At 36.9% G+C, this 23,696-nt stretch overlaps 1 protein-coding gene across 3 annotated transcripts in view; it reads left to right on the top strand.

Moving 5' to 3' along the window:
• RpL35A (ribosomal protein L35A) overlaps positions 1-22,011 on the top strand; it is a 38,434-nt gene extending 16,423 nt beyond the window's left edge. For all 3 annotated transcript variants that reach the window (XM_090386033.1, XM_090386049.1, XM_090386040.1), the window contains exons 3-4: positions 6,331-6,483; positions 21,792-22,011. In XM_090386033.1, the coding sequence (XP_090242159.1) occupies positions 6,331-6,483; positions 21,792-21,966 (328 nt within the window). In that variant the 3' untranslated portion in view covers positions 21,967-22,011. The remainder of the gene's footprint in view (positions 1-6,330; positions 6,484-21,791) is intronic.
• Positions 22,012-23,696: the final 1,685 nt, after the last annotated feature.

The raw sequence follows: 23,696 nt of genomic DNA on the forward strand, positions 1-23,696 counted from the left end.
TCTTTACTTATAAACACTAGAAGGAAAGGGATGAATCAACTTGGTCCACTCAATATGATCTGATTGAGGTGGGCTTTGATTGGATTAAACAAGCTCAGTGCTGATGGGATTCTTTCTCTTGCTCAGACCACACATGATGGGGTACAAATTCAAATGAGGAAGGACAATTGCAGAATAGATGTGCTGAAGTGTGTCTCTAGCCAGCAGGTGGTTGATTGCTGAGATGTATTTCAATCTGTTGTGTGGAATTTGATAGCTTAAATAAATTCTAGGAAAATTAGACAAAGTATTAGAGGGAACGAATAGGTGAAATTTGTTGGGGTGCCTTGGATTTATCAGAAAATAATCCATTTCATTTTAATTTTTCCAGTTTTGGAAGTTTATCACACTGCCACCAATAGATACTTTTTCCTTGAAAATTTGCTGTTAAATCAGCTACATGTCTACGAAAGATGCTATAACAATAGTGTTTGCAACAAACTGTATTTTGCAAGTAGTAGTGCACCCCCCCCCCTTTTTTTTGCATTCAGTGTAAGGTGGATTCAAAAGGATTTTACTTCGATATTCTGTCTACATTGCAGCTGTCACTAGATATATCTCCTTGAAATTTTTTTGTTAGATTAACTTCATAGGACATTATAATAATGTGAATTCCTTAAAAATTTTTGTATAGTGTACACTCCCCTCCCCCACCCCTTGTGTGCAGTTTAAAGCAGCACGCAAGGTTTTCGATTTGACATGCTTTACACAGTTGTGATTGAATGTAAATCGTGTGATAGTGACTGTCAGTAGACAGTTTTCTGTGAAAGTTATTATCAGATAAAATATACATTTAAGAAGATATCCGAAAATGTTTTTCGAAAACCAGTCTGTCATGGTATGCCCTTTCCACTTTTGTCCACAGTTAAGATGAAGGCAAAATTCCGTTTTATGCAGTTTTTACAGTTAATATCACACCTGCCGGCATGTAATTTTGTCACCAGTTAAAATATATATCCAAGAAAATTTCTATAATGATACCATTTTAGTGTATCCGTTTTGCAAAGTTTTTTGCCGACCGGGCTAGCCAGGTGGGTAAAGTGCCTGCCTGGCAACCCAAAGGTCGCGGGTTCGAATCCCACCTTGGGCTTGGATCAGAGTAAAATGTAAAAACTTTGTGAAGTGCATTATGGCCACAGAAGCCGATGTGCCAACAACTATCAAAAAAAAAAAAAAAAAAAAGCAAAGTTTTTCTTGTTTGGTGTTATTTTTTGTTTTTTATTTATATTGCAATTGCCAGTGATAATTTTTCTTGAAACATTTTTATCAGATCAAATGTGCATCCAGTAAGATATGACAATATACTTTCAAAGACAGTGATGTGTACAGTTTCTCTTTTTGTGCAATGTAAAATAGATGCAGAGTTTTTGTATTTGTGATGCTGTTGTTCATAGGAATCGCATTTGTCACCTTCAAATAAATCAGATGAAATACAAATCTATCATTGTGCACAACTTAAAAAGTAACTGAGGCATATAGGAAAGAAATATGATAGGTGAACTTTTTTTTTTTTTTTTTTGGTAGTTGGCGCGTCGGCTTCTGTGGCCATAATGCACCTCCCAAGGTTTTTGCAGTACTTTGATCCAAGCCCAAGGCGGGATTCGAACTTGCGACCTTTGGGTTGCCAAGCAGGTACTTTACCCACCCGTCTAGCCTGGTCGGCATAGGTGAACTGTTTTGAGGCTTGGAAAGTTCTTGCATTATGGCACAGGAAATTTTGAATATATCTAGCTGAATTTTTTTCTCTGCTTTTCTATGCAGTTATGAGGATCACTCAAAAAGTTATCTGCCTCAGTAATAAAAAAACAGCAGAGCCTTATTTTTTTTATTATTTTTTTTCTCTCAATATCAGATATTGAGTTAGTACATTTTGAGGGCAAAGAGGAAAAAAGAAAAATAATTGTAGCCATTTGTAGCTTTCTTAAGATCATCATCACTTGAAATCAGTGCCCATGCACAGGTGTGTTTCTACAGATTTCTGAAAAGAAAATAATCGATGGTAGTCAGATCTGGACTGTAGGACAGGTGGTTTTAATCCTGAAAAATATGCACTCTCATTTGAGTGGCATTTGCTTTATGGGAACATTGTCATGAAGAAATAAGACACTTTATGTTAGTTTCTCTGGCTGAAAGCAAATTTTCACACATCTATCCTACTACTTTTTTTTCAGTTTAAATTTATGAATTTATGTTCCCTTATGTGTGTTCTCCAAGAAAGACTAAGGATGCCATCACTGTTTAGGTCAGTGGTATGCAAACTGTGGGACGCAATGCCCATAGGGGTTGCAGCAATTTTTAAATGAAATTATTTTTTGTGTACATAAAGGCTAAAAAAAACTGGTTGTTAAAATTATTAAAATTACTTTTTCAATTACTGTTGGTGTAGAGACCTTATTATTCGAACTAGTTTGAGATTCGAACTAGGCATATTTCTAGGCATATTTTTGAGATTCGAACTAGGCACATTATTCCTGATGTGGAATACTGGCATATGAAAAATACTGGATATGGACACACAAAAAGCAGCTGACTAGTGTGACTTCTCAGTGTGTATTAATACTTCTCAGAACTACTCAGTTGCTGAACAGCAATCCCTTTAGCTCTTAATTCGTGCTTCCTACAGCTCAAATTGCCTATATTGCGTAAAGGCAAGAGGTGCGATTATACTGTGGCAGTAAATATGGAAGTCGTTGCATGCACTCTTTATTCTGCTTTATTTTGTGCTTTCATGTCAACTTCGATGTGATTTTCATTCTTCTGCTACTTTTTATACTATCGTTGTTTTTAAGAAGGGAAAAAAATATATTTTACCATGGACAATTGGGTAATCAGAACAAAATGGCCAAGGAGTGACGGCAATAATATTGCTACAGATACACGAGAAGCTAACAAAGTAAGAAATATATCATGTGAAAATTTGGACACGAACCATATTTTGAGTGTAGTGCAACCGCCAATTTCTAGTAGAGCCATCATATTCCAAATCAAAAGGGATGAAAAAGAACAAAATATTAAGAGGAATTTATGAAGACTGCTTCACTTAGTGTCATGTGATGAGCAATGTCATGTGTGCGTATTATGTTAAGAAAAAGTGGCTGACGAAAGCAATTAAATTAAAAAGACATAAGAAAACATGCAGAGCTAATGAAAAAACCGAATCCTCTTTCAAAAGACGTCTTTCATGAAGAAACATATGGCAGTTCCTGTAAAGTTTTAAGAGCATCACTCGAGTTTCATATTTAATAGCGAATAAATTTGAAATACATGCTGTTGCTGAATCTCTTGTTCTCCCTGCTTCAATAAAAATGATTTAAATTATGCATGGAGAAAAATACAGCAACGATTTAAAAACCATTTCTCTCTCCAGAAATAGTCTTGCGGCGTATTACAGTTATTGTTGGCAACAAAATTCAATTTGTTAAATCAATTGAGAGAAAGTCTAATTTTTGCAATAGAGTTAGATGAATCCACCGATATTTCAAACCTCGCTCAACTTATTGTACGAGGGGTGATCATTTAATTTGCGGAGTGGTGTAAGATTTTATGTTTACTGCAAGAATTTTCCATAACTGCTGCCATAGGTGCTTTTCTGATCGCTACTGAGCAGACTGCGTGAGCATACCAGTATTTGTTGAACTGGTGTTGCGTGAAGAGTTTTTTTAGCCATATTCCACTGACGATTTGAAGAGAGTATTGTGTTGGACTTACAGATTGAACAGTGATATGTGATTTGTTATTGTGTCAGATGGGGAATTTTAATGCATCGGAAACAGTTAAAGAGATGAATGAAGTGCATGGTAATGAGTGTCTTGGTAGAATGGCCATATTCTGGTGTGACGCCGTTTTCAGTGACACACAGCTAAATGACTTCTCCATCGAGGCAATGCCAGCCCCCACGTGGCTGCTCGTATTGTGCAGGCAGTGATCACAGCCATAGGTTCCAAGGTTCTGCCACATTCCCCTTATCCACCAGACTTAGTCCTGTGTGATTTCTTCCTGTTTTCACATCTGAAGAAAGCTCTGAAAGGCAAGCGTTTTACATCCCACACAGCGATGCTTGCAGGGTCACAATGGAAGCACTTTGCAGTCCTTTGAAAAATGGCTTTCAAGAAGCATTTAATGCATGAGTAGGACGGTGGCGAAATGTGCGAAGTTCAAGGGACAGTATTTCGAGAAGGATAGATCTACAGATGATTCAGATGATGACAGTTAAGATCTTGCATCAGTATGCAAATTAAATAATCACCTCTCTTATATTAATACCCAGTGATAAAACAGGAGTAAAATAGGAGCTTTCAAAAAGAAGCATAATTTTTGGAAAATTGAATTTGAGCGTAATTTTTTTTTTCTTTTTTTCACTTTTTTTCCCCCCATGTTTTTCTGATTTTGTTAATAGCAATAATATTGATATTTTACAGTTTATTGCCACATATTTTACATTTCTACCCACCTAACAATGCTAATTAAGAATTTTTCCAAACGATTTAATGTATCTCCAGGGGGAAAAAAAAAAAGTGTTATTGGATTCGGGACCCCTTTGTTTCTGAAATCTCCATGTCCTGAAATTTCCATTGAGCAAAAGGACGATCTGTCATCTGTCATCCTTATTGACCTGTTGACACTGTACTGTCATCCTTATTGACCTGTTGTCTGATGAAGCATTACGTGCTCGTTTCAAGACTACAGTACTTGCGAAAAATTTTGGCTTTCTCTTCGAGAGGAGTATCCAGAATTATCAAAAATGGCGATACAAACATTGCTACCTTTCGGGTCTGCATATTTATGTGAGGTTGGCTTCTCAACATTAACAGTTATAAAAGCAAAATAGCACTCCAGACTTGAACCAGAAGATGACACAAGATTATTACAAATATGGGCCAAATATTATCTGTTATCCAGGCTCATCCTTCTCATTAATTGTGTTTTTTTTTTTTGTAAATGTTCACTTTTTATTGTTTTGTAATCTTAATTGAAGAATAAGAATTTGATTTGTTGTTTTTGCTGTATTAATTTAAAATATTAAACAATTGTTTTATTCCTTTCTCAGTACTTGAATTAGATTTTCTATTACATCATTTTATAAAATGCCATTTTTCTTCTCTAAAAATCTGGTCATCCTGCCTCGGGTTTATGTTGAGGAGTTGCGTCAATTTTATATTTAATAAAGGGAGTCACCAGCAAAATCAGTTTGCATGCCACTGGTTTAGGTTACAACAGGATAATCTTCTCTTTTCCCTGCTGATGAAATTCTTGTGTATCATTAGCAGAACTCCATGAGCTGCTATAACAACCTGTTTGTACTGCTTGGAGAAATTTGTCGGACTGTATAATTACTTCTAGGTCTTTCATTCTCCACCACTTTGAGCATAGTGCCACCCACTTGGTAAGTTATTCTGTTATCTGCCATAATGTCAGCAGTTAGTTGTCATTTGAAAAGACATTAGACTGCAATAAATGTCAGAATGTTTTTTGTGTGAAAGCAGAAAAACTTAATAATACTACAGAAGCTAATAGGTACCTTGGTGACCTGATATTCATTATTTGTCATGTCCTGACCTGTGTACACTTAGGTAATGGGGGAGTGCATGCACTCAACTGTTTTATTTGATTAGTGTTATTAATTCATTATGAATCAAATTATCAGCAAGTGAAAATGATTGACTACAATCATTGGTAAATAATGATTACAGTTAATCATTTTAACCTGTTGATAAAATTATAAACTGTCATGCAGTATGATGTTATGGGTAGCATGGTTGATATAATCAGCATCTTCCCAGTTGGAAAAGGCATGGGTTCAAAACCTGTCAGTGATGTGAGGAGTTTTATATTTTTTCTTAACATGGCTGAGTTATGAGAGTTACATGGTTTTATCTTCCAGAAGCTCAGGTTTTCCATCCAGCAGACAATGAATTGCCCACAGAATATATGCAATTTACAGACAAGTTTGCTAATGCTTCATAGTCTTAGTTGTTTTGGGGCTTACAAAAATGTGTTTTACTCACTCCACACTGTCATTAATTAATGTTGGTGTAGAGTGAGTGATGTAACAATTATGAATTAGATATTTGATATTATGATTATAGGTATTAACTGAAACAGTACTACATGAATTTGAGAGACCCATTATTATAATCAACAAAATGCATACAAATAATGCAATTAGAATATAATTTGGCCTTTAGCACAATGATTTTTGTTGTTTTTGCAATAATAATAATAATAATAATAATAATAGTACTGCAGCATAAAGTGAATGGTGCTTTTCTGATAATGTTATATTTTTCTTAGATTGTACTGTAAAGCAGTGTTTGTTGGCTATAAGAGAGGCCTACGCAACCAACACGAAAATACTGCCCTTTTAAAGATAGAAGGTGTTGTTTCTAGGAAAGAAACCGATTTCTACCTTGGGAAGCGATGCGCATTTGTTTATAGAGCCAAGAAGTAAGTTGTGTTTAAATATAGTCCCACAATCTGAGTTTCTTGCTTCCTCTCTGTTGCTTCTCTCTCTTTTCCATGCTTTACAGTTTAATTTAATTATTAAAACAATACCAAAATGTAAAAAGTTTTCATGGATATGCCATATAAAAGGTATAAATTCATAAATTAAAATAAAAAATTTCAGTAAGCTTGTAAAATCCAACACAGTACAAAAAAAAAAACAAAAAAACCCCTCATTTTGCAATCTGGAAATCAGTTTCTAGAGCTAGCTGGATTTAAACTGCATAGCTATAATTCTCAAACAAACTTGCCTTTGTAGTGAGTTTCTCTGGTATTGCACTACTTCCAAACAGATGGTCTTTGCCAAAAGGTTAATTGGCCATTTGTTTAAAAGATAGACCACTCTGTTGTCAGCCTGTTTAAAAACCAACATCCCTTATCATATAGCAGTTGCTCACTAGTGACAAAATGAAGACAAAAGTTGTAAAGAAATTCAGTGTGAACTCCCATTTAATATACCAAATTAGTTTTCAAAGTTGTAATATGGTTGTTTTGTCTGTGTTGTTACCAAATACCACGTGCCATCTGTTGAGAGACCACTCATTCCTGAAACAGTCAGCAGTGTCTTATTTAAAAAAAAATGGCTAATTAACCTTTTGGCAAAGCCATCTGTTTGAAAGTAGTGCAATACCAGGACGACTGATTACAAGGACTGATTATGAGGATTAAGCCCATTACTGTAATGGCTATAAGGTGGTGATAGCATTAAAAATTAAATAACGGTTCAGTTTGTTAAGACTGAAAAAATGATAATAAACAATCAGAGCAAATGTCATATATTGTAATATCAGTAAATTCAGTCGTCCTCGTATAACACGTGTTTACACTACACAAATTCGATCATACATGATTTATAAATAGGGGAACGATTTCGTATATAACACGAACCGAATTCGCTTATGCACGATTCATCTTTGTGTTTACAAGAAATCACAGTCGAATGCGGTATCACCCCAACGGTACGCAACACGGTTGGAGTGAAGCGTATTTATGTTTTTTATATCAGTGAAGGGGAAACACATTTCACCATAATAACGTAAAAACCCACATAATTCCAACTATTGGTATTATCGTGAATGCAATTAGATCGAGTTTACTACCCATTTATAACAGATTCCACTAGCAGAAATGCAACTGGATTGTTTTATGGTAGTAACCCCCCAGAAATGTGCTTTAGTAAAATGTGAGCTAGTGAGGTGTTAATAGTGTCTCTGCCTTTACGGCCTGGCGCCTCCGTAGCCAGGTGGGAAGGAGTAGCAGTGCGTAGCACACGCTTCTTGATTAGACCGGGGTTTGAGCCCCTCACCACCAAATACGGAGGATGCGGAAAGGTCAGGGAATGACCACCGCATATTCCCAGAGCAATATGGCCTTAGTTGCTAATGCTCCTAAAAACCAAATAACAAAAAAAAAAAACAACTGCCTTTACGGTGTTGTTTATTCAGTTGCTACACGCGCACAGCTTTGTTTATGTGTGTATCAAGTGTGCCTCCTCATTTTGTAATTGTGCTTTTATTCCCTAAAAATGAGTAAAATACTTGAAAGGTGTGAAAAGGAAGCATCCTGGTGAAGACACTACAGATTCAGAAAGAAAAAGGAAAGCAATATCGATAGACAGAGGCGGACTGGGTCAAAAATTCTTACTCGGGAAAATTTGTAGCGGCCTCATACTAACGTTTATGGCCAAAATCACACCGGCTTCCATTGTCTTCTGTCCTCCGGCCCACTGGGGTTTCCTTGGTAAGGGTTATGGCCAGTCCACCATTGCCGATAGAGAAAAAATATGAATTTGTGAAATGCTTTGAGAGAAATGAAAGAACATGTAATATTGCGCATGCTACAGGCCTAAATGAGGCAAAATACGCCGAGAATTAGAAAGAATGCAGAGAAAATAAAAAAAAATAAATAAATGTTATCAGAAGGAACAACAAAATCCATTAGATCAATACACAAAGAATTGGAAGAGATGGAACGGCTGTCATCTGTTTGGATAGAAGATGAAACAAAGAACAAGTTTTCTTACGATAGAAGCAAAAGCATTAGCAATATTTTATTACAATTATTTATTGGGTTTGGTAATGTTTTTGTTACAAATGTGTGTTCCATCTTGGGTGTCCGGCACCTAACCCTATTTTTCCCATAGGGCCTATTATTTATATTGCACGATTTTGCATTACATGAGGGTTTCTAGGAACACAACTATCGTGTTATACGAGGACTGATTGTATTCAGAGAAAAAAAATACTTTGCATTGGGTGATAAAGAAATTGTTTCAATCTTGGCTGTAAAAACACGGACAAGAAAGTCCTAGAAAGAAATTGATTTCTTTGAGGCAATATAGCTAAAGCTATATTACCTCAGAGTTCACACCAAATTACAATATATCTAAAGTTGTATTGTAACTTGGTGTAAACTGCTCTTGCAGATTACAGCTGTATGGCAACAAGAAATAGAATGTGAATATAATTTTAAAGAATGTGAAGTATGGATAACAATGATTAAATGATATAAATTCACCTTACTTATTCATCAGGTGAATAAGTAAGCTAAAATCATTATCGGGTGAATATGTAAACTAAATTCCGACACAGTTAACAGTTAACAATTAGCAGCAATTTCTGCATTCCATGTTGAATCCTGTCATCATCCCTAATTGAGAGCGAGTGGGGCTTTTGTGGAAGAAAGAAAAAGAAGCATTTGCTGAAAGAAAAAAATATTTGGTACTAGAGAGGCAATGAAAGCATCAGGCTGAACTTGAAAGAGCAAATCAGTCAGAATATGAAAATTATTAGAAAAAATATTTTTTCTCTAGTGTCTAGGTACGTGTTGCACTTTTACAATGAATTTAACCCAGATTTTGCTCCCTCAAATAAATTTCGAATAATATAAAATAAAATTGCAGTTCATCCTGCTACAACACGGCATCTTGCAATTCATGTTTCTAGTTACACACACACACACACATTTATTTGACACTTTTTTCACCTTTATGCACATGAAAATTTGAAGTTCATGCCCCACACATACCATGTGTTCCATATTTTTTGTGTAAAAGTTTATATTCGATTTCTATCTATATACACTGGTGTTCAAAGAAAGTGCATTACCGAGGAATTTCACATTTCTAACCCTTTTTTGCTATGGTATGTTACATTAATGACTAGCATCACAAATAGAAATATAAACAAAACATATTAATAGTTAAGGCAAAGCTAAGTAATATTTGACAGGTGCTCTCAAAATATTCCAAAATGAGTATTTGCAACCTTTATACAACAGTTTTGGTAAACACTACAATTATGCCTGAAATGTTATCAGAAGCCCTCAGTTTGCTTCAATTTATCATTTTAAAGGGAAAACAAAATGAAAAGTTTACCAGGTGCAAACTACTATTTAGTTGAATATTGGTTACTATTAGAATACTCTGGCCCTGATGACCGCAGCACACCGTCGAGGCATTGACAAGATCAGTTTCTGAAGATATTCAGCTGGTAGTTCATGGTTCCAAACACGAATTATGGCTTCCTGAAGTTCACGAAGGGTCTTTGGTTTCTTTCTGGCAACTGCAGATTGCATCAGCGCCTCCGTAGCCAGGTGGGAAGGAGCAGCAGTGCGTAGCACACGCTTCTTGATTAGACCGGGGTTCGAGCCAGTCACCACCAAATACGAAGGATGCGGAAAGGTCAGGGAATGACCACCGCATATCCCGGAGCAGTATGGTCTTAGTTGCTAGTGCTCCTAAAAACCAAATACAAACAAACAAACAGCAGATTGCATACGATGCCAACAGTTCTCTGTAGGATTCAGGTCCGGGCTGTTTCCTGTCCAGTTAGCAGTTGTAATGGACTATTCTTCCAACCATTTTTTCACCTATGACAAATGTAAACACATTACCGTCGAATCTCTAATGCAGAAATGAAGCTAAAGTAACTACAGAAGTGCCTACTTACACTTTTCGCCCGATGACGAGGAGCAGAGTCCTGAAAGATGCAGTTGCTTGGCAGGTTGAAATGGTCTGTAATGGTTGGCAGCAATTTGGCTTCAAATATAGCCAGGTATCCATTAGCATTTATGGAACCTTTTATAGTAGTAGTAGTAGTGGCATGTGATGCAAGAAAGCAAGTGTATGAGCTTATGCAGCATCAGCCAAGAAAAAAAAAACAAAAATCACACCATTCCCTCCAAATGCCTGTCCAGTTCCTCCTTAAATTTATTTAACCTATCAACTTCCACAACGACAGATGGAAGTTTGTTCCAGCAATTAACCACCCGCTGGCTAAAGGCAAATTTCCACACATCTATTCTACCTCTGTCTTTTCTTAATTTGAATTTATGCCCCCTTAGGTTCGTAATCTGAACAAGTGGAAGGATCCCATCAGAATTCATCATGCACCTCAATCAGATCACCGTGCAGGTGCCTAGTCTCCAGCCACTGCAATTTGCAGAGCTTAAGCCTCTCTTGGTAAGAGGATCCCTTCATTCCCCTCACCAATCTTGTTGCCCTTCTCTGTACATGCTCAAGCAAATCTACATCCTTCCTAAAATGAGCCCTCCAGATCTGTACGCAGTACTCAAGGCGTGGCCTGACCATTGCCTTATACAGAGGGACAATCACCTCCTTTTTCCTGCTAGCAAAATTCCTATTTATCATCGACAAAACCTCATGACCTGCCCTGGCAGCCTGTCTGCATTGCTCAGAAAACGTCATATCTGACTGCACAATTACTCCCAGGTCTTTTTCATTTTCTACCAACTTAAGTGTGGTACCACACAGTTGGTACGTTTCTCTGGGGTTACTTCTATCCATGTGCAGTACTTTACATTTGTCAATGTTAAACTTCAGTTGCCACTTCTTAGCCCATCTGCCCAAATTATCTAGATCCTGTTGCAGTAGCACACTGCCATTACTATCATTAACAACCCTGCCAACCTTTGTATCATCTGCAAACTTCGACACTAAGCCTGATATACCTTCATCAATATCATTGATAAATATACAAAACAACAGGACCTAACACCAAAAACCCTGTGGGACTCCACTAATAACATTAGTCCACGAAGAGCAGCACCCATTAATTACCACCCTGTCCCCACTCAACCGTCCTTTTATCCATTGTAGCAATTTACCCTTAATACCATTCTGCTCCAATTTGTATAATAGTCTTCCATGTACAACAGTCAAAAGCTTTCCTGAAATCCAAATATATGATATCAAAATTATTTTTTGCATCCAGTTCCTTTGTAACCACATCATAATATCCTGTCAAATTTGTCAGACAAGACCTTTCCCTTAACAAACCCATGCTGTGTCTGAATTATTGCTGCAGCCTTGTCTAGATGATCCTGCAATGCATCTTTAACCAGTGACTCCATTATTTTACCCGGAACGGAAGTTAAACTAACTGGTCTGTAATTACTGTCACCCTTCGATCCCCCTTTGTGAATTGGTGATACATTTGCACTTCTCCAGTCCGTGGGGACCTCCCCTGAGTCCAAGGATGCTCTCATAATTATGGCTAAGAGTTTGCTTAGTTGCTTTGCCGCCACCTCTAATATAACTGGATAGATCCCATCCACCCCAGGTGCCATTCTTATGTTTAACTTCAACAATTTCTCCTCCACTTTGCTCTCAGTTATTACAAAATCATTAAGCACCCTGCTACAATTTCATAATCTTCTGCCATTTTCAAACCTTAATAACTCCTCATGTGTGAATGTAGATGCAAAATGCTCATTCAGTTTGTTTTCTATCTGAGCAGGATCATCAACAGTCGAACCATCGATATCAAGTGGACCAATCAGATTCATCCCCTTCCATTTAGAGTTTATATAAGTAAAGAAATTCTTGCTGTTTTTCTTAACATCTTTTGCCAAAGATTTCTCGTAATCTGCCTTCGCCTGCCAAACCTCCTTTGTGACCTGATCACAGACTAGCTTATATCTGCCGTAGGCTTCTGAGTCGCTTGATAATTTATATGCATCCCATGCATTTTTCTTCTCTGTCACGAGTCTCATTAGTTCATTTGATAACCAATTAGACCTAAACCTTGAACAATATTTCTTAATAGGTATGAAACTTTTAGTAACATCCTTGAATGCTTCCCACTTAGAATTTACTGTTTGTAACATGTCAGTTGATCCCACTGTGCAGAATTAAAAATCTGTCCGAGACCACTGTACTCACCTTTACAGAAGCAAAAACCCTTTCCTTTACCCCTTACGATGGTTATTATATCTTTAAGTAAATCCCACATCAGTACACTGTGATCACTGCCACCTAGTGGTTCCTTTATCTGCACATTCTAATACATGAATCATCACTGCTGATAACCAGATCAAAAGTATTACCCTCTCTGGTTGCCTCTCGAACATGCTGCTGCAGAAAACAATCATCCAATAAAACCACAAAAGTCTTAATAGTGTGTGAGTGACCAACCCACAAGTTCCAGTCAATATCTGGGAAGTTAAAATCCCCCATTATAAGACATTCTGATTTACTAGCCCATTCTATTTCTCTGTAAAATTTTTCATTGTACTCATTCGAGTCATTAGGCCTATAACACACTCCTACTCTTTATTTTTGCTTTCGCAGTGCTTATGTCACACCATACTGACTTAACAGTGCACTGTTCATCTGTATCAACTGAATGCACTTGTTTTGATTTTATGTTTTTCTTAATTAACATCATAGCACCTCCTGCCTTCCTATCCTGTCTATCCTTTCTGTACACATTGTGCTCCCCAAATCCCAGTTCTGCATTCCTTATATCTGTGTGACACCACGTCTCTGCTATCCCAACAGTATCCGCCTTTTGATGTCTTGACCAACACTTCAAATTTATCAAATTTATTTACTATACTTCTAGCATTGGTATACATGCAAGTATACATGTATCTATCCTTATTATTAGTTACTCTAACACATCCCATATACCCACTTGTCTCACGATGACTGCCATCAGTCCCTGAAACCCCCAGCACCCCTCGCTCCAGGTCGCTACTTATTCTAATAGAAGTTGTGCAAGAATCACCTCTGCCTGTGGCTACCTATAACCTTTTAGTCTGTGAATCCCTCCAAGCTAGCAGTTTTGCGACCCACCTAACAGTGCTTCGATAGCATCAGCAAATATTCTTGCACCCTTTCTATTTAAGTGTATCCCATCCCTGTAGAAGCAGTCTCTCCTGTTAACAAGCACAGACCATGCTGAAAAAAATTCTACCCCTTGAGCCTTGCACATTCCCTTCAGGGCCGAATTGATTGACAAGGTTCTCATCATGTATTCCCTCCTATCGTGTCTGGGCAGAATTGCAGACACTTTCAAATTTAACTGTGACTCTCGACTTTTTTGCAATATTGATCTGTACTTGTTAAATAAATCTACAGATCTCCTACTCTTAATGTCATTAGTGCCAACGTGTACAACAATATCAGCTTTTGGGCCTTAAAAGATGATATATGCTTTACAACGTCATCAACTTTTGCCCCTTGTAGACATACCCTGGTCCTGTTCCATCTATCCTTTTTACACAATATATTCCCAATCTCCCTGACAATAGAGTCACCAACAATAACTAGTTCCTCTGGGACCAGCGCATTCTGCCTTGGATATTGTCGCTGTATTGCCTGATGCCCAGGAGTGAGCTCTGGCGTTGAGTTGGACAGCTGAGAGCTTGATGAGCCCCTCATATTAATTTCTTCTAGGGCATCTACCCTACACCTCAAACTCTCATAGATGCCCAATGGAATGCTGAGTTGATGCCTAATTTCTAGACACTCTGCACCTGGCACACACAAAGCCATCCTCCTTGACTAGATCATGTTCTGTTCCAGAGAGTTCGGCAAACATTTCACAAGTTGCACATTTTTTTAGGCTGTGATGCGTTGGAAAATTGCCCCCTCGGTTCTCCCCCGAGTTACAGCACTCCTGCCACTGTGTGCCCATTGCTTTGCTGTCTAGTCTGGGGCATGATATTTTAAATTAATAAGATCAATAAATTTAATTAATTAATTGTCAATACTATGCTATCTAATAGAATCCTAAATGCAGTGGTGTGTATTATGCTATATAATTATACGTTAGAGTTGCCTAGTTACCACAATTAAAAATTTGAATTCCCTACTACTCTGTACAAAAGCAATGGCTGCAAGATTCAAAGAAATAACGGTTTTACATATATTAAGTAGTAATCTTCAAAAACTCTTTATATAAATTAAAAATAAAAATAACCAGCGTAACAATAACTATAAGACTACATATAAAGTACAATATAAAATAACAATTAGGTTAATAAAAAGGCTAACACATCGCTTTTTCGGAGCCTGTAATTCATAGCTGTAATTTTTAAAGAGAGTCAGCACCCCCTTTATAAACTGCAGATGACCTACTCCGTGATACGAAGTGCACCCCATATCATTTGGCTGGTAGGGAATTTCACTGTAGACACCATACAGACTGGATTGTATTCTTCACCACGTCTATGGCGAATCATTTGTATCAGAGCCATGCAGGTTGAATTTCTTCTCGTCCATGAAAATACCTGACTTCCACTACTTGGGGGGTCCATTTGACATGCTCCTTACACCAAATTAATTAGGCCTTTTTCATTTTTTGTGTAAGGAGGGCCATCTTCTGACTGTTACTGCACTTGCTACCACTGAAAATAGAATGGGAATGTTCTCATTCTCTTTTCAGCTCAGACGAAGAAGCTTTGCAGTTTTTAAGGCATAAGTGCTTCAAAACGAGGTCCTGTTTTGCCGTAGAGACTAGTTTGGGTCTGGTTCCCTTTTTCCTATCAGCCGAATCAGTATTCTTGAGTTTGGAAAGAAATCTGCTCACTGTCGACTGATTACAAGATACTCTATAAGCAATATGACGGGAAGAACATCCTTCCTCACGTAAAGCAACAGTAGCACTCTTTGTTGTGTCAACTGTACATATCTCACCATCCTGACACAAGCAAGGAATGGCTGCAACTCTTACTGAGCGTGCTTATATAGCCGAAAGTAACAGCTGATGCAATGTTAAGTCATCACCTGTGTGTGTCAATCTTATCTGATGCAATCTGTAAGAAATATTGCCATATACGTTATTTGGATGACAATTACAATTTTAAGGGATGGTGCACTTTCTTTGAACACCAGTGTATATATATAGATAGATATAGATATATTCTTACTACCTTTACTGTAAAATAATGAATGGAAAAAAAAGCAAAAAAAAACAATAGTGTTTCAAAAGCAGAAAGCATTAAACAAAAACATAAGTTTTAAACTTTTACTAAAATGGTTTCCGACATGGAAAGAAACTATCATGTTCAAAATAAAATTTGATAATCTGAAGAGCAGTTAGATTTATTGAGAGATGTGGGTGGGGGCAAACTGGCCAAATATGAGAAGAATCTCTTCCTGCTTAAATTGAAAAATTAACCATCTGAACCAAAACAGTATTGCTCATTTATGTTTTATTTCAATAAATTTTTATTTAATAAACTTTGAATTTGAATGTTATATACCAAACATAGCATAATATGTATTGATAAAAATAAATTTGAAAATGGGATAAGTATTGAGAATTTACCTTTTGTGGCAGACTTATCCCTGACTGTTGTATATGTGTATTTAATTCTTTGGAATATAGGAGGAGCCTGTATTTAAAGTTTGTTGACTTTGAAGAGCTTATGATAAAGTATCAAGGATAATCTTTTTAAGGGGAATAAAAGTTTGTGAAAAATAGCAAAGCTGCAGTAAAGATTGAAGAAAGAATTGGAAAATGGTTTAAAGCAGTTCTTACATGTTCAAAAAAGTTTTTGAAATTTGATTAAATTTGTACAACCAGTACGGGCTGCTATTTCTAATCCATATTTACAACTAATAATAGACAGTTTCAGTGAATGGTTGTGTGAAAATTGGAGGAAACAATTGCATTTGTTAGCCTCAGCTTTCAGATTTGGGCCTGAAAAATAGAAGAAATTCTCTGGATTTCAGATGCAGACATTGAATCAAATGATAAATAGGTGTAGGTGTAGAGGTTACAATTAACCTTAGAGGTTGCATCTCTGAACTGGCAAAATTTTGGACAAACGATGTCGGTGAATACACTTCAAAATTGGTTTTCAAAAGCGGGATTTGTATTGAATACAGAAGTTGGATGAACAAGATGAAGTGCAGCTTTCACAATTGAAAAACTTTTGGACATTATGAGAATCATCTGGAAACATCGAAAATGATATAACACTGGATGGTGATGTTTATGTAGATCAAGATCTGGCTACAACAGAACATCCAAACGAAGATGAAATACTGCTGAACAGTGTTAGATGCAACCATGAACACGAAGAAATTAACAATGATGCTGGAGACTGAAGACTTATCAGAACAACCCGTAGAAAAGCCCCAACTCGCGAAGAAATGTTTCACACTTTTAAAATGGTTCGTCTAGGTCTACAGTTTTGTGAAAATATTCCTGATAATGTTTTTAATGCTCTGAATAAATGAGGTTTTCTTTGAGGATCAGGCATTTAATTGTACTGTGCAAACGAAAATTACAAATTTTTTTTAATTTGCGATGCTAAAGGGTGAAAATTGTAAACATAATTTAAATAAGTTTGTTTTTGAAATAAAATACATTAAAAATAAAATGTGTTTTCATATTCTAAATAGACAACAATTTCCAATAAAAAAGGTATTCTCTGTATAATGAAATTTCTCTATAACAATTTTTTTGCTGTATTTATTGAATTTGTTATAGAAGAGTTTGATTGTATTAGAATATTCAACTAAAATATTGAATATTCTCCAGGTTCACTTGGAGATTCTTTTCTTTGTCACCATTGTAAGGAGTGCACTGAACTAAAGTTATAATTTGGTGCATTGCTAGAACAATTTGAGTCACTGTAAAAATGGGTGCTTGCCCTCGAGAATAATGTAACTGGGAGCTCATCAGGGACTCAAGACTCTAGCAACATACCAAGTGATGCACTCCTGATTCAGATCCCAGAACAGAATAACCAGGTGCAAACTACTCTGGTTCGAAAGGACTTAGTTTTATTAGGGGACTCCATTGGCAGGGAAACGGGAAATATTTTTTGTAATAAGGATAGGTGGACTAGAACCAGGGTATGTCTGCCAGGAGCAACTATTAATGATGTCACCTACAGATTGTCAGATTTTATTTGGGGGGGGAAGAGGATATTATTATTCATGTGGGGACTAATGGCATTAACCATACACGATCTCACGATTTGTTAGACAAATATAGGACCATGCTACGAGTTAGGTCACAATGTCTATGTGTCTGCAATTCTGCCCAGGCATGATAGGAGGGATTAAATGCTGAAAGCCTTGTGGATTGACTCAAGACTTGAAGGACTCTGCAAGGCTTTTGGGGGGAAATTTCTGTCAGCTTGGCCCACACTTGTAGGTAGAAGGAATCTGTTTTGTAGAGACGAGATACATTTAAACAAAGTTGGTGTAAGATTTTTTTGCCAGTATTATTGAGGATACATTAAAAGTTCAGTGGAAACTGCTAGTTTGGGGGGGGGGACAAGGGTAATATAGACACGTGTTTATCTGATAATTTTGGCCAAATTAACGCTTGCACATACCTCAAGGGTTCTTGTTTGTTACAACAGCAGAACATATTAGCAAGATGTTCTGAGGGCAGAATCATTTCAAATGAGCAGGCAACTAATACCAGGGAAGTGAGCTTAAATAATTTTAAGGGGTGTGTCATACAAGAACACTAGTCTTAATTGTTTGTACAGTAATATCAGAAGTGTTATCAATAAAATGAGTGAATTCGAACTGCTCGTTAGGACAAGTAACGCTGATGTAATTGGGCTTACGGAAACGTGATGCCACCGGAGGTAGGAGGTGGCGAGTTTCAGTATTGGTATGTATAATGTATTTAGGGACGATAGGGAAGATAGAAAGGGTGGTTGTGTCATGCTTCTTATCAAAAGCAGCCTGAGCGTGATGAAAGCCTTTCCGGATTCAGACATTTCACATGCTAATATAGAATCTGTATGATGTGAGATAGTTGGAAGAAAAGGTATGAGAGTGAGAGTAATCTATAGGCTAGGTGATTGTGAAGATTATGATAAGAGCCTCTACATGCAAATGGAATGGGCAAGTAAGCATGAATGTCTTATTATGGGTGATTTTAATTTGCCTCTAATTGATTAGAGCAATGGGGGGAAACTCCACATGGAGGACAAAATTTTAAAATCAACTAGATGATTGTTATTTGTATCAACATATCAGGGAAAGTACTAGGGAAAAAGAATACTCTGGACCTCATCATCACCTATGAACCAGATGACAGTACAGGAACCAGTAGCAGGAAGTGATCATGGAGTTCTGCTGTGGGCGATGAAGAGAGAGGTAGCAATAGTTAAAGGCAAAGGAATGGGTTATAACTTCTGGAAAGGAAATTACGATGCCTTAAGGTGCTACATGGCCTTTATTAACTCGGTAGAAATCTCACAGAGAGCAAATACAATTGAACTATGGTATACTTTTAAAACATTAATCACAGAAGCCTTGAATGCTTATATACCATTAAAAAAAAATACTCCATGGGAAGGAATCCAAGTTAGATGAATAATGAAGCTGCCAGATTACTTGAGCAGAAAAAGACAACAGCATGGAAAAGCTAGACCAATAAAAAGCACAGAAGTGTATAACAGCTCCAAATTGATCTGTAATAGTGCCACAGAAAAGGTTAGGCTGGCGAAAGCAGATTATGAGAAATCGCAGGCAAGAAGAGCAGAGGGGGATAAGGAATTCTTCACATATAAATGCAAAGAGAAGAACAAACCAGATTGGACCCTTATGTAATGGACGTGGGATAGTATTAGATACTCCAGCTGAAGTTGCAGATGAACTCAACGGTTACTTTGCATTGATATTTACAGAAGAAAAACCCTTTACGTCAATGAGAAATTGTGGGAGTGAAGTTGAAAAAATTTAATTAATGATGTTGAAATTTCACGTTTATTTAAAAAAATAACTTTCAAGCCTACCGGCCAGTAAGGCTCTTGGGGTTGATGGCATATGCCATGTAATCTTAAGGAAGGCAGCAGGTGAGTGCATTGAACCATTGAGGCTAATTATGCGAGTATCACTGGACTTGGGGGTGATTCCGTTGGATTGGAAAAGTGCCATTGTGTCTCCAATACATAAGGGCAGTTCTAAGAGTGAAGTGGGAAATTACCAGCCAGGTAGTCTAACTTCAGTAGTAGGGAAAATCATGGAGACAATGATCAAAGTTGGAATTCGGGATCATTCAGATAGAAATGGAATTCTGAAGGGTACTCAGCATGGTTTTGTAAAGGGAAATCATATTTAACTAATCTGGCTAGCTATTTTGACGGGGTCACTTTTAAGAGCTGGACTTTGGGAATAATTTCGACATTGTTTAATTGCATTTCAGCAAAGCATTTGACTCATTCCTACATGAGTGGTTACTTTATAAGCTGGAGCAGGTTGAAATCACAGAAAATCCTTAGATGGATAGCTGGATGGCTTTGGGGCAGGAGGCAGAGGTTGTGATAAATGATTATTCCTCAGATTGGGTTTATGTAAGAAGTGTAGTTCCCTGGGGGCCACTATTAGGACCACTGTTGTTTTTGATTTTCGTAAATGACATCGATGAAGGGATAGAGGGTATGATGTCCAAATTTGCAGATGATGTAAAGATATGTAGAGTAGTTAATGATTGCCGCCAAGCAGAGCTTCTTCAGAATGATCTAGATAGACTTCAGGGATGGTCAGAAAAATGGCAGCTATGCTTTAATCCAGCAAAGTGTAAGGTATTGCACCTGGGGAACAGTAACCCCAAAATAACTTATACACTTGGCAGAGTTGAACTAAAGCCAGTATTGGAGGAAAGATACTTGGGTGTTATGATATGGTCAGACTTTCCCTGAGCATTTTAGACAGGTTGCAAGGAAGGCCCATGGTGTCCTGTTGATGATGTATTGAGCAATTGCCAGTAGAGATAAGGAAGTCAACTAGACCACACTTGGAATACTGTGTTCAGGTATGGAGACTGCACCTAAAGAAAGACATTGTTCTTCTTGAAAGGCAACTTGCCTGGTGAGATTGGCAAAAGGGTGTCCATATGAGGAAAGACTTCCTTCAAATATGTGGGTTGCAGAGCTTGGAAACTATGCACCTTAGAGAAGACTTAATTGAGGAGTTTAAGGCTCTGCAAGGCATAAGCAAAATGAATGAGGACGAAATTTTCGTGGTTATAAATGATTCTAGAATTACATTTTTTTCCTTATTATTATTTTATTTATTTTTTATTTTTTTTTTGGCTGGTGCAGCGTAAGCCAGAGGCTTCCTTGCACCATGTCATTATAGTGATGTAGATTGCATTTGTTCACTCTTCTCTTCATAATCTTTAAATTTTCATATGGTGTAACTCTGAGTTCATAAATGATCTTCAAGAATAGATCTGTGCTTTTGGAGACTTCCACCCTGTACAGTTGTTTGAATCACTAAATCCTGAATCTTCTTGATTAGGTCTCAGGACAGAATTTCATTGTGGATTAGAATTAACACTAACGTGCTGTTTGACATAACAGACTTTCATCCATGTGACACAAAATTAAGAACAAATTAACATTTGCATGCATTTATGTACACGATACATTTTTCTACAAAAACTACAAAATTCCTTGGAAAATCACTTCACAGATCCTACCACTAGTGGAAAACTCCTGTCCACGGACATGCATTCGGTGAACTCACTGGTGAAAGGTGTATGCGGCATGCCACTTTTGCACATACCTTTGTTTGATGTAATTCCTAAAGATCTAGAAGACCCCTCCCTCCCAAAGTGACTTAATTATTGCAATTGTATTTTTGAGAAACACTAGGATATAGGTAAATAACAACTGAGTGGTCAGGCTTAGAGGGTTCAGAAGCACATGCACTTTGTTGTTCAAAATTATGACTGCTAACTACTGTTGATGATTATATTCATTGTCAAAATAATGTAAGCTTTTTTCTGACATTGGTCATGCTGGAGTATAAATTTTTTCATGCATTGCATGGGTAGATAATTTGCATTTTTGAGTTTGCTTAAAATAAGTATATGTGAAGGTAAAAATTAAAAACTTAAGAAAATTGAAAATAATTTTTTCTGCTCTTTATATGAACTTGCATATAACATTTTGTTATTTAAAAGTTTTTACATATTGGAAAATAGTATTGAGTTTCATATATATATTTTATTTTCCAGTAAGACTAGGGTTCCAGGGAAGAAGGATACTTTCACTAAGCTGAGAGTCATCTGGGGCAAAGTTACTAGGCCTCATGGTAATAGTGGTGTTGTCAGAAGCAAGTTCAAGAGAAATCTTCCTGCTAAGGCAATGGGACGTAGAATACGTGTTATGATGTATCCATCCAGGGTATAAAAAGCACATAAACTAGTGTAAAAATAAATAATTTTGTTCCCCTGATTTGAGTATTTTTTCAAAAGCCCTTTTACATGCCCTTTTTCTATCCTCTAGTTTTTTTGTTGGTTTAAGAACAGTATTGTGTTAAAGATATTTTGAGTGCATGTAAAATTAAAAACTTGAATTTATAATGTCGGATGTGGATATTTGGATCATTCATTGAAATGGAATGTAGCAGCACACATAGATATGTACTATGCATATATTGGAACAGGTAGGGGGATTCAAAATCTGTTTTTTTTTTTTTTTTTAGTGGCATGCAAATGTATTTAAAACTAAATTGTAGGGAAGGGTTTGAATCCCCTGTTGGCTACATCACTGTTGTACAGTGTCATGCTTGCAGCATTCAAGCTGTTGGTGCTGCAAGCATGATATTAATAGAGCTATTGAAAAGTGTTATTCAAAATTCCAATCATGAGACTTACATAGGATTGGTCATTTTTTATTTTTATGGGAATTTGATATGCATTAATGCACTCAGTATTGAGAACAAGAACGGCTGCCATTTATATATTTATAGCTCTGAACTCTTGTCTTGAATAGTCCATTAGGAAACAATAGATTATAGGAATGCTAGAAACAAACGGGTGCTGCTTTTTATATTAAAGATGTTAATTTGTACCTGTTAAAAGAAAAGAATTAGAATTGCTTATCCAATCTGGTCAATCCCCAGTAATGTGAGCAGCCTTTAGAACACATTTACAGTTATAGAGGTTATGGGTGCTGAAAATCCAGCATGGGATGCACTGCATCAACAAAAGATTCCCCTCACAGTATGGGGAAAATGCAAGCAAATCAAAATTAGCAACAGGTTTTTTGTGCAGACATTTACAGAGATAAAAAAAAAAGCATGAGTTGGTGTTCAAGGGGGTTCAATAGTCTTTACCATATCAAGCAACTTGTGATTGCATATGACAACCATGGAACAAAATTAAGGATGACAGGTATGTGTAATTTGCCAGATAGGATAAAACATCCTCAAGAAGCCCTCGTGGATAGCATGGTTGATAGAATTGCCATACTTCCCACACCGGTTGCGAAAGACGTTAGTTTGAGTCCTGTTGTTGACAGGAATTTTTATGACCCTTCTTCACAAAGCTGGGTTATTTAGTTTCAGGTGAGGGTAGCATATATTATTCTGGAAACTCAGATTTTTTTGTCCAGCAAACAAAATTGGCAACAGAACACAATTTACAGATAGTGTATATGGAGCAATATGGCCTTAGTGGCTGATGCTCCTAAAACCAAACTACAACAACAAAAAAGTGCATCAAAGTGTCCTTTTAAAATGTTAACATTTGTAGCTACAGATGTCCACAAGCATATCTGCTATTGCATGTGGAATCCACGAGATGCTGCACAGCATGGGTTATCATGCCAGAGCAAACAACCCTGAAATCAATGAATATCCCTCAGTGGTTCTTAATCTTGGCTGAAAATGAGAGGGATGATGTAGGTGGATGTTACTATCTTTTGGATCTACATTCCTAGAACAGCATCTGTCTGGTTGTGAAAAGCCATTTCCACCACTAGTTAGTTCTAGGCACGGATTCTATTGTGGTACAGAGTTTGTGTAACATTGACTTACCAAACCCATTAGTGCTGAGTTATGCATTGATCTTGGAAAATTCTGTCTTCCATGACAGTATTGTGGTTTTGTCACTTGTTATTCATTGGAATGGATGTGA

The sequence above is a fragment of the Mastigoproctus giganteus genome, chromosome 1 (assembly GCF_048544385.1).
Source record: "Mastigoproctus giganteus isolate SK-2022 chromosome 1, ASM4854438v1, whole genome shotgun sequence".
In the NCBI taxonomy this organism is placed as follows: Eukaryota; Metazoa; Arthropoda; class Arachnida; order Uropygi; family Thelyphonidae; genus Mastigoproctus; species Mastigoproctus giganteus.